The sequence below is a fragment of the Caretta caretta genome, chromosome 11 (assembly GCF_965140235.1).
Source record: "Caretta caretta isolate rCarCar2 chromosome 11, rCarCar1.hap1, whole genome shotgun sequence".
Taxonomy (NCBI): domain Eukaryota; kingdom Metazoa; phylum Chordata; order Testudines; family Cheloniidae; genus Caretta; species Caretta caretta.
In genome coordinates this window covers 32721772-32736896 of record NC_134216.1, presented here as the reverse complement: position 1 = coordinate 32736896, position 15125 = coordinate 32721772, and the positions used below count along the sequence as shown (strand labels likewise).

At 38.6% G+C, this 15125-nt stretch overlaps 1 protein-coding gene across 27 annotated transcripts in view; it reads left to right on the top strand.

Moving 5' to 3' along the window:
• BAZ2B (bromodomain adjacent to zinc finger domain 2B) overlaps nucleotides 1-15125 on the top strand; it is a 277230-nt gene that overhangs the window by 240046 nt on the left and 22059 nt on the right. For 19 of the 27 annotated variants that reach the window (XM_048869525.2, XM_048869516.2, XM_048869518.2 and 16 more), the window contains 8 exons: nucleotides 1364-1426; nucleotides 5148-5292; nucleotides 9443-10110; nucleotides 10687-10963; nucleotides 11131-11286; nucleotides 11883-12043; nucleotides 13131-13441; nucleotides 13825-13960. In XM_048869525.2, coding sequence (XP_048725482.2) covers nucleotides 1364-1426; nucleotides 5148-5292; nucleotides 9443-10110; nucleotides 10687-10963; nucleotides 11131-11286; nucleotides 11883-12043; nucleotides 13131-13441; nucleotides 13825-13960 — 1917 coding nt within the window. Of the gene's footprint in view, nucleotides 1-1363; nucleotides 1427-5147; nucleotides 5293-9442; nucleotides 10111-10686; nucleotides 10964-11130; nucleotides 11287-11882; nucleotides 12044-13130; nucleotides 13442-13824; nucleotides 13961-14339; nucleotides 14428-15125 lie in introns of all 27 variants that reach the window. The other 8 variants (XM_048869524.2, XM_048869532.2, XM_048869530.2 and 5 more) reach the window with 5 other exon arrangements.

Here is a 15125-nt window from a genome sequence, read left to right as displayed (position 1 = left end):
ATCTGTGAAGACTGGAAGACTCCATGGACCTGTGTGTCTTCTTTAACTCACAGCCATATCAATCAGTCCTACAGACTTCTGATGTCATTAAATGCAAAAATGAAATTTGAGTTTTCCCTAAAACTATGTTAAATACCACAGTGACCAGGCTGGGTACCAGGAGTGGGGGACATTCAACAGAGAAATAATCTTTAACTAACCTTTTCTAATTATTTTTAACTGTGTGAAAAAGTCTTGGTGTTTTCTGGTTCACTTAAGATATCCCAGAATGTGATATCTGTGATAAATACAGAAAGTCCCATTGCAACCCATGTTATGTGTGATGTTTCACAATGCTGCGTTTGTGAGCCAAGAAGTACAAAAAGAATTTCACAAAAGGTTAGAATGATTTTTGTAAAGGTTAATTAAATCTTATCTCTGTGTGGAATGCCTCCCTTCCTCATACCACCGCATCATGGTTATTGTTGGAATTTAACACGCATTTCTGGGTTTCACTCCAGTTTCATTTTTGCTTTTCAGTTCACCTTTAAAGTATATGAGGTATAATTTCAGCTGTTCACACAAAAAATCACATAGGGGAGGCTACTATCTTCTGCTTCAGGGTGAGGGGTAATTGAGACTTCCCAGGAATGTTGTACGGTTCCAAGAGAGTTCTATTATAGTTCGCCCAGAGCTCACTGAATTGAATTAAAATTCTTATGGAAATGATCCTTATTTCTAGTTGTAATTTCATCAAGCAGAATTTAAAGCTTACAGTTTTCAATCATAGAAGGTCTCTCTTTAAAAATCAATAAGAGCAGTACTAGTAATTCCCATACAAGTTTTTGTCATTTAAAGTGGCTTTGCATTTTCTTGTGAATGTTGAAAGAAGACTCCAAATTCTCTCTCTCCAAATACTGATTGATCAGATTCTGACATTATTCCATTATTTAATGTGAGAAAAACTCTTAAAAATGAGTGTAAAAGAACACACAACTTTATTAAACTTAATAAACTAAATTATAGTTTTAAGTGTGCACCTGCAAGGTGAATTATTTTTTTCCTGTAAATGGACAAAGTCGACTGGCCACCCACTCTCCCCATACATATACATCTTGGGAAGGAAGATTTATAATACTTTTGTAGAAGTAAAGGTATATTTTGCATATCACATATGTTCCACAAACGAATAGTTCCAACTTCTCCACACAACTCCCGCTGAGGTCAATGGGAGTTGCATCCATGTCTTAGGGTAGAATTTGTCCCACAGATTCGACATGACATATTTGTTACATGAAGCTCTTGTACTGTAGCATTAGTAGGATGTAGTAGCATTACATTATCCTGACATAAACTATCATGACTTTGTATTTATTGGGTGTAGGATGATGGGGACCAGGCAGCAAGTGTTGAAGAGTTAGAGAAACAGATTGAAAAACTCACCAAGGTAAGAGATTTCCATCAGTTTTAGTGTCTGTCTTATCTGTTTTTTCTGCCTCTAGCACTTTCTCTGCATGGGTTTCTTTGACAGGGCAGAAGGAGACACAGATCCCAGCTTATCTTCCCATTGTTGCTTTTCCTCCCATTCTCCATGTACTTGTGGTTGATTCCCTCCCAACCCTCACGTATTTCCTCAACTCCCTAACCTTCTAACTAGTGCTTTTACTTCCAGTTAATCAGCTCTCAACTTATCTACTGCTGATGTTTTTACTTTCACTCTCGCAGGATATCAGTTTACCAACCACCCTTCTTTAGGTGTCTTTTCTCTCAGTCCCTGGTGAATACTGTCCAGAACCCATCCCTTGATAGTGGGGCCTTTTGCGATACTTGGACCTGCAAATTTACCCTAATTGTGAGCTCAACTGTGAAAACTGAGTAGAAGTTCATAAAGTATCACAATAACCTATAACTACAAATGTTGATAGGAAAAGTTGCCAATGCGAGAAAGTTAGTCGAACAAAAAGGCCTACTGATACAACTCAAGGACTGTGTAAAAATAATGCTTGGTAAACAAGAAAAGCGTGGAACCGGAGATCAGTGAACCAGAATTGGTGTGCTGGAAATTTAGGTTCAATTGTGTGGATAAAATAACGAGGCGACGGGCTGTTGTACCCACCACTCCCTTTTAGGAGAGAAAGAGACTTCAAGGAGAAAAATTGGCCATTGGAGTGAGATTCACCATCATGGCTGCCACCCCCACCATATTGTGGGACACCAGGCCTTCTTCATCTTGATCCTGAGAGATGTTCTGGCCAGACTAGGACAAAGAGACCTACCCAGATGACATCACCACCTCTGCCACCTCCAACTAAATCCCAAACACCAGCTGGGATGTGTGACTTTGCCACCTCCACCCACCCTCTGTGTGTTCTTTTCCTTCCCCACCTTATTTCTTTTCTTTCCTGTCTCCTTTTGCCTCTTGTTTAATAAGAGTCTGGCTTAGCCAACCAAGACTGCATATTTTGCAACCCTGCTGTAAGCTTGTTACCAGAAAGTGGCAACTATAAGCAGTACCGAAATAGGCCAATGGTTGTACAAGTTTGCCAGGTCTCGGAGTGGCTCGTAAGATCGTGTGCCATGGCTGTTTTTCCAGCAATGAGATTGCGAGTGAAAGTCAACACCAGAGACAGAAGGTGCATTTTCTATCTTTGCTGTTCTGTTCTCTCTCCTTTTGCGTGTTTGTTGTCTTAGGAAATGGGATTGGGCTTTAACAACAGCAACAATAACAGCTCCAGCCCATCTCAGCTAACTAACTTCTCTTTCCCCCCAAAGGACAGTTGTTAGCCTCCGAAATACCATTTAAAAGACTGGTTTTTTCCTTCTGAAAACTATCTTCAGCTACAAGAGAGGGAATAAGGGATGTTGTTAAAATGAAAGTCTTATTTAATGCTTTACATTTCAAATGCTGTAACTGTTTTCCCTTATTTTCTATATCTTTAATAGTGTGATTGCCATGTACTAAGCAGGATGAGACCCTGAACCTTATTTAAAAGTGCTTACTGTTGGACAGTCAGGGTCACATTAACAACTTTAGCCCATATATTCCATCTAAATTAATACAAAGAGACCTGCTCTCCTGAAATGTCCTGTATGTGATTTTCCCTTTCAAACCTGATTTGTAATTACTTGCTCACTCCTGCTATTGGTTGACCTTCAGAACCTAGTTCCCAGGCATTGTAGAGAGGAGACCAGTTAACTTGGCCCATTGCTTTTAAATTAAGCACATGGGGTGCTAAGTGAATTTGTCACCACCAGTTAAAGGGTGAGCTCTAGTATTAATAGCTTTATGTTTTCCAAAGGATGGAGGCAATATAAGTAAGGTTAAATGTGAATATACTTCTGTAGGATTTCCTGAGTGAGTGCTGCCATTGTCCATAGAAATACTATGGGGTATTAAAAGCACTGTGATGTTATAGGGAAAGGAAAGATGAGAACAAAGAAGAATAGACTAGAGGTGACACATACAGTAACTCCCCACTTAACATCGTCTCGCTTAACTTTGTTTCGATCTTACGTCCCTGCTCCATTACAGAACATGCTAGTTTAAAATTGTGCGATGCTCCCCTATAACGTCGTTTGGCTGCCTGCTTTGTCCATGGCTGGCAGCCCCCCCATGCCTCTCCCCAGCGCCTCCCACCCACCGGCGGACCCCGAAGATCAGTGCCTTCCCCGTGCTGCTCCTGCCCGCAGCAGTCAGCTGTCTTGCGGCATTCAGGAGGCTGGGGGAGGAGCGAGGACGCAGCGCGCAGTCTCCCCCGCCTCCTGCCCGCGGCATTCAGCTGGTTTGAAGTGTTCAGAGAGCTGGGGGGGGGAGGAGCAAGGACGCGGCGCGCAGTCTCCCACCTCCCTCCCCTGCCTCCTGAATGCCGCAAACTAGCTGTTTGGGGGGCTGCCAGCCTGTTTAATACCTGTATTAAATTCCTTATTTAATATTGTTTAAAATGTATATAATGCCTTTTGTCTTGCAAAAAAAAATTTCCCTGGAACCTAACCTCCCCATTTACATTAATTCTTATGGGGAAATTGGATTCGTTTAACGTTGTTTCGCTTAAAGTTGCATTTTTCAGGACCATACCTACAACATTAAGTGAGGAGTTACTTAAGATAATAGCACAAAGAAACTTGCAAGAAACCTCTACAATATCAGTCCCTCTATAAATTTGTAGGATTTATAGGGTACTTTTTGGTGAGGAAGACAAGTCAAATTTGTTTTGAACCTTGCAATGGTGAAGACCATTCCTGAATTCTAAAATAGCCAGGTGCCTAGACTATGGCCCAAAGCTGCATAGACTTGAATAGCTGCTTATTCAGTTTCTGAAGAGTTGCATATGTTTTTGAGTAGTACAGTAGAATCAGGTGTTTACATAATGGCAGTCGGTATAGGAAGGGAAACTGGTTAGTAGATAAGGAGAATAGAATGGGGAAAATTTGACAAATTGGGATTCTATAGTGTACCTATTTAATTGAATTTAATTAATTTATTTATTTATTAAAAGAGAGTTCATCCTTTCAGCCTCTGTCATTGGTTTGCCTACTGCTCCCAGCTGCAATAAACTCCCAGTTCTGGGAATTCTACACTGCTTCCAAGAGTGCCAGTTTAACAGAGGAAGGAGAGGGTAAACTAACTGAAATTCCTGTTAGATTTCTCCACTCCTCCCAAAGAGTACTTTGTGTTTGAATACAGGCTTTATCTTTAGATATTACTGAACTCATTTCTCTAAGCGAATTGAAATATTCATTGGTTTCTCATCAGGAGCTACAGAATCTCACGCTGCGCTGGGTACCTTCAGCACTCCGAACACCATTTACTGTATTGCATAATTGATAGGATCTTGTCTGTTCCAGTACAATGAAATCATGGATTCTGTTGTTCTCTGAACGTTGATATTAAAATACAGAACATACTACTGCAGAATGCATCCTTACGGTGACGCTGATAAATTTAGGATATATCAAAGAGTGCCCGAGCTGATTATTTGAAGACAATTTGGCTTTTTAGATAAAACACTTGTGTGAAATATCCCAAGTAAAGTGTCTGGGAAACCGTATGCTCATGTGGCCACTGAGCTGTCATTTGACCTTGCCTGAACAGATATTTTATACTGTAACAACTGATTTTTTTCCCCCACTGAATTATAATCCCCTACCCCTGTTTTTTTTTTAAACAGCAACAAAGCCAATACAGAAGGAAGTTATTTGAAGCCTCTCACTCTTTACGGTCAATGATGTTTGGTCAGGATCGTTACAGACGCCGGTATTGGATTCTACCCCAGTGTGGGGGTATTTTTGTGGAAGGCATGGAAAGTGGTGAAGGTAAGTACCATAAAGGAGTAATTCTAGAAATTACCGTACAAGAGTATACCACCTGTGCATCTAGTCTGTTAATTGTGTCTCCAAAAATGGCTTATTACCTTCAGGAGAAGGCTAAAAACTAACCTGTGATAGCCCTAGCTATTTGTGCAGTGCTGTTTGATGAGGCTAAGGGGAGTTTTTCTGATTTTCAGTTGGTTAATTTATCGCTTGAAACAGAGAATTAATATCCTTTTGTTAATTTTTGATTAGTGTAGTAGCTAGTGTTGTAGCTAGTGTAGCTGCATATGAAATCCTTTAATGTTGCTGTGATAAATGAAGCGGGGGGTCAGGGGGAAAGAGATCTTCCTTTTAAGGACACCCAGTTAGCTATAAAATCCCTCTTGGTAGCTGTTTTCTACTTGCTTTACCTGTAAAGGGTTAAAAAATCCCATAGGTAAAAAGAAGGGAGTGGGCACCTGACCAAAAGAGCCAATGGGAGGGCTAGAACTGTTTAAAATTGGGAAAAAACTTCCCTTTCTCTGTGTGTCTGTTGTTGCTCTCCGGAGAAGAGGGGAACAGGGCAGCAGTTATGCTGTGAGAAGCTGAAGGCCAGGTATGAAAATCATCAGTCAGACCTAGAATTGCTTATTTGGAACCCAGATATGTAAGTAGATCAGAAAATGTGTAGAAAAACATGATTAGGTTTATTTTGTTCATTTCTTATGGCTTGTGGATTCCTCTGCTAAACCCGGATGCTTTTGTTGCTTGTAACCTTTAAGCTGAACCCCCAGAAACTATTTTGGGTGCTTAATTTTTGGAATTGCTCTTGTAAAAATCTAGGAATAGCCTCAGTTTTCAGATATATTTTCTTTTTGTTTTTAATAAAATTTAACTTTTTTAAGAACTGGATTTGGATTTTTGTGTCTTAAGAAGTTTGTGCACATGTTTTTTAGTTAGCTGGTGGCAACAGCTGATTTCTTTGTTCTCCTTTCTCAGCTCTTCTCTGGGGGGTTGGGATGTGTGAAAGGGCTTGAAGGCACCCCACAGGAAGGAATTCCCAAGAGTGCCTTCCTGGGTTTCAAGGGGTTTTGCATTTGGGTGGTGGCAACATCTGCCCATCCAAGGTCAGAGAGAAGCTGTGACCTTGGGAGTTTAATACAAGCCTGGAGTGGCCAGTATTAATTTTTAAAATCCTTGTGGGCCCCCACCTTAGTGGGGAATCAGCCTTGACAGTGGCTAAACTATTTCTCTCTATTTTCTGTGGCCATGAATTCTGCAGGTTGACCACAGAATGTATGAAGAAGCATTTCTTTTTGTTTGTTTTAATTCTCTCAGGGTTTATGCAGATATTCAGAATGTTTTGTGTTTAGAGATTACATATATGGTGTGAAATAAAATGGAACATAATTGTTATACAATAAGATACTGCCTTTTCAGTTCTCTGCTAAAACAATAATTTCTTTATTAACCCATAACATGGTTTTATGCTCCTCTTTTTTTCTGAGTGACCTGAATTCCCCGCCAAGAGACATTAAAGTCTATTTTACTAAAATTTAAATGGAGTTGCTGATTTTGATAGTTAATATATACCTATTCCACAAACTTTTTTTTTTTTTAATTAACCTCAAGTCTAGATGCATGTGAATTTTAGAATTCACTCATTAGAATTCCTGGATATAGATCCAACCCATGATTTTGGTTCCAAAACAGATCCATTTTTTCAGTTCTGGTTTGGATGCAGCCAAAACCCGCCATTTTCACAAGATTTTGGCCCAAGATGGCAAAAATCTCTCCAAGAACTCCTCGGAAGATGCATTCTAGGTATCTCTCACACCCATCCCCAAAGATTTTAGTACTATCAGAGTGAAACCTGAGCCCTGATTTGACTTGAAACCTGAATCACAAAGTCTCACCTAAACCTAATCATGATCCCAAAGGTAGCTTGCTAATATTGTGTGTGCTCTGTAGGGCCTCTCTTTCACCATCCGCTCATTATAGTATGCTCTGAATTAGAAACTGCTGTGCAAACACCAAAAGTCATATGGAAGTAGAAGTTGACTATCAAATGCTGTAGTGCTTGTGTTTCTTTTCCTGTTTTCCAAAGTGTCTTCAATTGTACAGTAATAGTATTCCATATAGTGTATTTTAGCCTAGGGAATCCCAAAGAGCTTTACAAACTATATGCAGAGAACCACGGAACTAGAGCTACCTCTCTGGAGGTGCTATGGAAATTTTGGCCAAAAACACCAGGACAGACCCATGTTCTTATAAATTAGTCTAGAGGGATTGTTAAGGTCTGTGCAGATCAAGGGTACTTACGTTTTTAAGATCTCATCTGCAAGATGTCTCCTTGCCCACTTTATCCCCTTTTCAGTAAATTGCATAGTAGTCAGTTTATTACCTCAGAAGGATGAGGTTGGCCCTGCTGAGTTTTGAAACCGATAGTTCCTGGGTGTAGGTAACTTGAAACTGGATGCATAGAACTCTAAGCCATCTGTCCAGTTATCAAAAATACCTCCCTCTAACGCTTTTACCTGTGCAGTTCCCTAAATTGTTTTTTCCTGTCAAGCCCGTTTTGGATCTCTTGGTAAATTCAACATTATTGGTACCCAGATACATTACTAGAGCGAAAAGAAAAGGAGTACTTGTGGCACAATTGGTTACTCTCTAAGGTGCCACAAGTACTCCTTTTCTTTTTGCGAATACAGACTAACCCGGCTGTTACTCTGAAACCTGTTACTAGAGCGGTGGGTGCATTAAAAATTCAGAAAGAGAGATGCAAAATTATAGCAGTGCATTTTCCTTGCTATTGTGCTTTTTTCCTTGTTGAAATTATTCTGGTTTTGCAGAATGTGCAAATAACCCCTGCAGGAGTTACCAGCCATAGATGATAAATAGGGGCCCTGTTTATCTGTAATTATGCAGCTGCACTAACTGATGCAGAAACTAAGCAAATGGCTGCCATGCTGAGTGCTTTTCCTTCTCTTTCCTCCCTGTTCCTACCATTTCTCCTTGTTTTGTTCTTTTTGAAGATTCTTATTAATGCTCGTTGACATATGTTAATATGGGCAGAGGAAGATAGAGGATTGAAGGGACAATGGGAGAGAAGAGAGAACAGAACAGTTTTTTCCCCCATTTATAAATCTGGTCCTTCCCCACCTCAAAGATATTCAAGCTGACATGGACGCTGAACCTTAGGATTTTGTATTGTAAATTGTTTAGCTATTTAAACTATTCTATCCATCTATATACTTATCTATCTCTATATCCCAATCATTACATTGTGTAGGTTCTTCAAATAATTTATTTCAGGTAATGAGTAAAACAGGTACAAGTAGCCTCTAGTATTTGGTAATTAAAATTCGCAATCCACCCAATTAATTTTTTAATTAAAAGAAAGCGGGGAATTTAATGTCCTGTTTCTATCTTTGGAGACATCCAATTTGTGAAATAGATTATTTATTTATTTATCTATTTATTTGTGGTCTTCATTCTTTCTTCTCCCCCCACTATGGGCTGAGAGTTTATGGAAATAGCCTATAAACTTAAAAGCAAATATCCTACTCTCCTGGTGTGAACGTGAAACTTTTTGGTAATTCTGCAGTCAATGGTAAGTTTCACAAGCACAAAGCTAGAAAAATTTTGTCCCTTCCAAAGAAATTAGAAGTGACAAAGTGCTTCAGAATTCCAGTGGTGTTCTGTATGCAAGTTAAGTGAATCTCTTAGCAATCTCTTGGGCAAAATCCTGGCCTTGTTGAACTCAATATGAGTTTGTTACTAATTTCAGTGGGTCCAGTTTTTCATCTCTGATGCATAGCAAAGTTTAAATCCGTTTTAGATTTGGTGAGGGGAAAAAAACACAATACAATTTACAACAGTATGAGAAGGGTCTGTGAGCATTTTTGTTATAAACCTCTTTCCAAACTGTTTTGAGTTGGCTGTGAAATTTCGTCCACACTGAGGTACAGTGTAAAGTATATTTGAGTGTTGTGTATCCTTTTACAAAATATTTTTTAGAGCTTGAAGGCAATTTCATAGAGTACATGACGGTCTAGAGCACGTGGAAGTGACTGATGAAGTTATTCTTTATATAAAACTTGCTTACAGGAATGATCTAAGTTATATGGTTCTTCTGTGATATTTAAAGTTTACAGTTTTTTCAATTTTTCAGGTCTAGAAGAAATTGCAAAAGAAAAAGAGAAGTTAAAAAAAGCAGAAAGTATACATATCAAAGAAGAGATGTTTGAGACCTCAGAGGAAAAATTAAACTGTGTAAATACAAGTCACTGTGAGCAGAAAGAAGATCTTAAGGAAAAGGATAACACTAATTTGTTTCTACAGAAGCCTGGCTCTTTTTCAAAGCTAAGCAAACTGTTGGAGGTAGCAAAGATGTCTCCTGAATCTGACATTATGTCACAAAAACCCAATGGCAGTGCAGCAAATGGGTGTGCGTTATCTTATCAAAATAACTCTAAAAACTCTCTCTGCAGCCTTCAGCCCACCATATCACAAAGCAGCTCTGAAAAGTCAGATTCTAATAATCTTTTTAATCCCATTGCAAGTGGGCCAGGGAAGTTTTACAATTCTCCATTAATTCCAAATGACCAGTTGTTAAAGACTCTTACAGAAAAGAGCAGACAGTGGTTCAGCCTTTTACCGAGAATACCATGTGATGATACATCAGTTACCCATTCAGATACACCAGCTGCTTCTTCTTCACTAACTCTGCATTCAAATCCTCCCTCAAAATCACCTTCACCAGTTCCATCTCCTCATATCACTTCAACCTCTGTACAGAGTCCTATGGGAATAAGTCCTTTTGCATTATCATCACTTCAGGTTGGTACTTAATTACAATCTAAGGTTTCTGATCTTGCAGTCCTTACTCAGGCAAAATTCCCTCTGAGAGCTGATCATACCATTGAAATTGTACCTTTGTTCCTTGTATTTTTTTTTTTTTTTTAAAAAACATTGTAAAATGTAGCTCATTCTTAGAAATGTTTTTTTATGCAGCCAAGTACTATTTGCTAAAAAGATTTAGATTGGTAGATTAGTAGGCAAACCGGGATGTTTAAATTAACAATTTGTGTGATTTTGTGTGTACTGTTTCAAATCATTTGTGTTTATATAAAGAAGTTGGCAATTGAATGGAAAAAAAATATAACTACTAATAGTAATTTTCGGAAGTGTGGTCATCAGAATCAACAGTTTTCTAAACATTCACCATATAGGGTTACTAGCTGTTTGTGTGACTTGGCATCTTAGGTTTTTAAATTCTTCAAGGCAGGGATCAAGGCTTCTTTTGTGTTTTTATTATGCCTAGCACAAGGGTTGACTAATCCTAATCCAGGTTTCTGGGGGCTCCACACTAGTAATAGAATTAATAGTAATGTTTTAAAAATATTTTTGATACAGCAGATGAAGACTGGATTACCTATAATGGGACTTCAATTTTGTGGATGGCCTACAGGAGTTCTTACTTCAAACCTTCCATTTTCATCTCCCTTACCTAGTGTTGGATCAGGGTTAGGATTGTCAGAAGGAAATGGTAACTCATTTTTGACACCCAATGTTCCTACAAGTAAAAGTGAATCACCGGTACCACAAACTGAAAAAACAGCTTCTGCTCCCTCTACAGGAGTTGAAGTAGCCAAGCCAGTAGATTATCCTAGCCCAAAACCCATACCAGAAGGTAAGCATAATGCAGTAATGTGCCAGAACTGTCTAAATGTTGAGTTCCTCTAATGTTGCTGCACTATCAGAACATTTGTTTGCATGATTTCTTGAAATAAATCTGATTGTAATAGTGCTTCATGTTTAAAATGCTTGTAAAAGATTTACAAACTTGTCTTGATTCAGAAATGCAATTTGGCTGGTGGAGAATTATTGATCCAGAGGACCTAAAAGCTTTGCTTAAAGTACTACATCTCAGGGGAATAAGAGAGAAGGCCTTACAGAAGCAAATACAGAAACACATGGATTACATTACTTTGGCCTGCATCAAGAACAAAGATGGTATGTAACTGATATGAATGTTTGATTGGTATAAGGATAATAAATAGAGGTGAATCTGAGGTACATTTGGATCCAGACTAGAACTTCTCAAACGCTCGGCTTGTCCAGATGTGAGCTTTTGGTTCAGGCCAATATCTAATAATTAGTTCACTTAACTAGGTATGTTTCTTTTCATGAAAAAAGGATATTGGCTTCAACACAGAACTTGCAGCCAGAGAGGAGGGGGTTTAAAGTGTCTTTAAAACACCTTTGTACCCTCTTGATACTGGATAGCTCTGGTAGCTGGAGAGCCGCCATCGTAACACAGATAGTCCTGGGGACCTGACTGAGTTATGCCAATCTTTTCAGCCTGCCCGGAACCTTCACAGTGCTACATACTGCAGTGCATACTCGACGTGCCCCCACCTTAGATATTGCAATTCTTTAAGCATCTGTGACAAGATCAATACAAAATTAAGCGGTCACATTGGATATATTAAGAGTAAGTTTATATAATGACCATTAAACACTTTTTTAACGTAACAGGTTTGAGTTTGCAAAAATCAGTTACAATGTTAATTAAAATAAAATAATACAATTTCAACTCCCAAATACAGTTGCAATTATTGAAATAAACGAAAATGAGGAAAACCAGGTAACTCGAGACGTTGTGGAGAACTGGTCAGTAGAAGAGCAAGCAATGGAGATTGATCTGGCTATTCTTCACCAGGTGGAAGACCTAGAACGGAGAGTTGTATCAGCTAGTTTGCAAGTTAAGGTAAAACTGCCTTTCAGTAAAATCCCTCTTCAAAAATGTTGTTGTTAAAGTGGTAAGAATTTAAAACCAGTATTTGCAGTTCTTTTGCTGTTAGGGATAACTGCCTTCTCATTAATTTTATAGTCCACAAATGGAACAAATCCAATATAATTTCACTATATTTGTATCACAGAAGCTGGAATGTTTTCTCACTTTCTCTTCCTATTTCAAACATCAAAGGAAACATAGAGTATAGTATTACTTTTTATTACAGTTAAATCTTTGGATAAAGATCCTCAGAGTGGCAGCCCCCAGAATATTCCCTTATAGCACACAGAGCCCTATGCCTTTCATTGTGGTGGGAATAATGCCATTTTGGGTGATGACCTGTTTTTAACTGCAAAGATTTGATGGGTATGGGATAGCTTAGTCATTTAGCTGTAGCACTTTGTGCCACCATTATATGTCCGTGTGGGTTTGTTGTTGTTCTTTAAAATAAATAAAAGAGCATTTCAACTTCTTTGTTTTGGGGATGGTGGAATAATGGAATACACCCCATGCATATGAGGAACTATGTACCACATGGATTGTGAATCTGAAGCAGCTCAGGACTTTCTGGTCACTATTACAATCATGGCGTTATGCAAGATGATTGTAGGCCCAGCAGTCTTTCTGCAATCTGGATATGATGTTTGGACTGGAGTAGAGTGGAGAGTTGGATGTTATTTCCATGTCATGGGTTGCACATTGCCTCCTGTGGTTTGAGGTCTGGGACCTGGCAAGGTCCTTCCTGTCAGAATGAGAAATCTGTTGTAATGGTCTGCCCTCAGAGACTAATGGAACTTGATGCTTCCAGAGGGCTCTGTGTGAATGCTACTGCTGAGAGACCACTCTGCTAATGGTTTGGCTATGCTTATATTTTAGGATTCATTGTTTTAATTATCTGAATAGTTTGAGAAAGACAGGGTAAAAAGCGGATTACTAACTACTGACATCTGCTGAAGACGGTACCTGAATTTTTTAGGTTAATACAATACAAAATTCCATTATTCCCACACTTATCCAGTTACAGCACCAAACAATGTGTAAACCTCTCTACTAAATATAGGGCTGGATGTGTCCCGAGCCTGCATCGGAGAGGGAAGATCTGGTATATTATGAACATAAGTCATTTACTAAATTGTATAAGAAGCATGATGGAGACTGTGCTGGAGGAGAAGGCGGCAATACCAGTGCTCTAGAGCGGAAGAGTGACAACCCTCTAGATATAGCTGTAACCAGGCTTGCTGACTTGGAGCGGAACATAGAGCGAAGGTATCTGAAGAGCCCCTTAAGTACCACCATTCAGATCAAACTGGATAATGTGGGCACAGTTACTGTCCCTGCTCCTGCACCATCCATTAGTGGTGATGGTGACGGGTAGGTTATTGAGATTAACTTGAAAAATTATTGTGCTTCTTTGCTAATTGGAGCCTATTTTCTATTGCCTGTTATCTATGTATCTTCTTGTATGTCTGTGATCCATATGGATCATGTTATTCTGCATGGTGCTTTGTAAATATTTTTTGTTATGTATGTTGATAATCCTGCAAAGTTATCTTACATTTAACTGGTTGTGACTAAGCTTTGAGGCACGTAGCCACAGTCTGTGCACTACATCAAATTTAGTTGCTTAAACCTTATACTTATTGGCTGTGTACGTTTCGTCATTGCTTGGCTTTCAATGTGATAATGATTGTTCCATGTTCAGAGATCAGCAAACATGGATGTGACCTACTTAATTTCTCTGTATTTCAATGCAGAATTGAAGAGGATATTGCTCCAGGGCTAAGGGTATGGAGAAGGGCATTGTCAGAAGCTCGCAGTGCTGCACAGGTAGCTCTGTGCATTCAGCAGTTACAGAAATCAATAGCATGGGAAAAATCTATTATGAAAGTTGTAAGTGTTTTTCATTTAAGAAATACTGTAACTAAACTTTGCTGTGTCCTATTTCCCCACTTTAAGATACTGTGATTACTAATGTCTCTCTTACCGCTTCTAAAACTTACTACAGTTAAACTGTACGTAGTGCACTTATGAGCATAAATCGTACAGATTTCACTTTTGCCAAATTCAGGATTGTGAAACTTCCTATAATGGAAAGCTCTTCCACTGGTTGCTTTATTTTTAAGGTGTCAATTATTCTTTGAAATTAACATGTAGGTATAAAATAGGCATTTCCGTGGAGGACACCATATTACTGAAAATTACTCATCTATGATGTTAGCTTCATGAAGACTCATTGTCACATACTGTAATTAAAGGCTTGATTTTTCAGAAAGTTGAGATGCTCCAAAATGTATGTGGCTTCTTTCCATGCCCACTTATCACGAGTGAACATGCAAACTGGGCAGATATATAAGCAAGTGAGTTGTAATGTCCATCTCCTCATACACATGCCCGTTTAACAAGTAGAGCTGTGTTAATTGCACATACAAAAAAGCATGCAAATGCATGTGTAAAAATTTGCATGAACCTTTGAACCTCAAATTTCTGAAAATTAAGTTTTAAGACTGCTCTAACATTCATCAAAGAGAACTTTTACAGTTAAGTGTTAAGTATATAATGTTGAAATGTTAACTTGTAAACATCTTCATCCAATTATTGGATTGTTAAAACTAGCTCAAAATTGCTTTATGACCCAATATTGTGATCCAGTATTGTCAGTGTAATAAGGTGGCACTGTAGAAAGCATTTTTTTTATTTTTTTTTTTAGTTATTAGCCCCTCTCCTCATTTTTGAACAAGCAAGTAATATCCCACTTCTACCCATTAGGTATGCTTTGTATTTCTAGATAGATAATTGAAGGATAATTTACAGATACAAATTATGCTTATAAGGTTTTATGCTCCTATCAAAAGATTATGGATACTACGAGAGGAGCCAAAAGACCACGGAAATGGCTTAAAGTGTAATTTGGGACTTTGAGAGCGAGGTATAGTTTAAATCACAGTTTTTCTCAATTGGGTTTGTCCATTGAATCACACAGGAAATGTGGGTATTTAGTAGAAGGGCTCAGTCCTGAAAGGTGTTGATATTACTTACACCAAAAAAATTTTTTTTA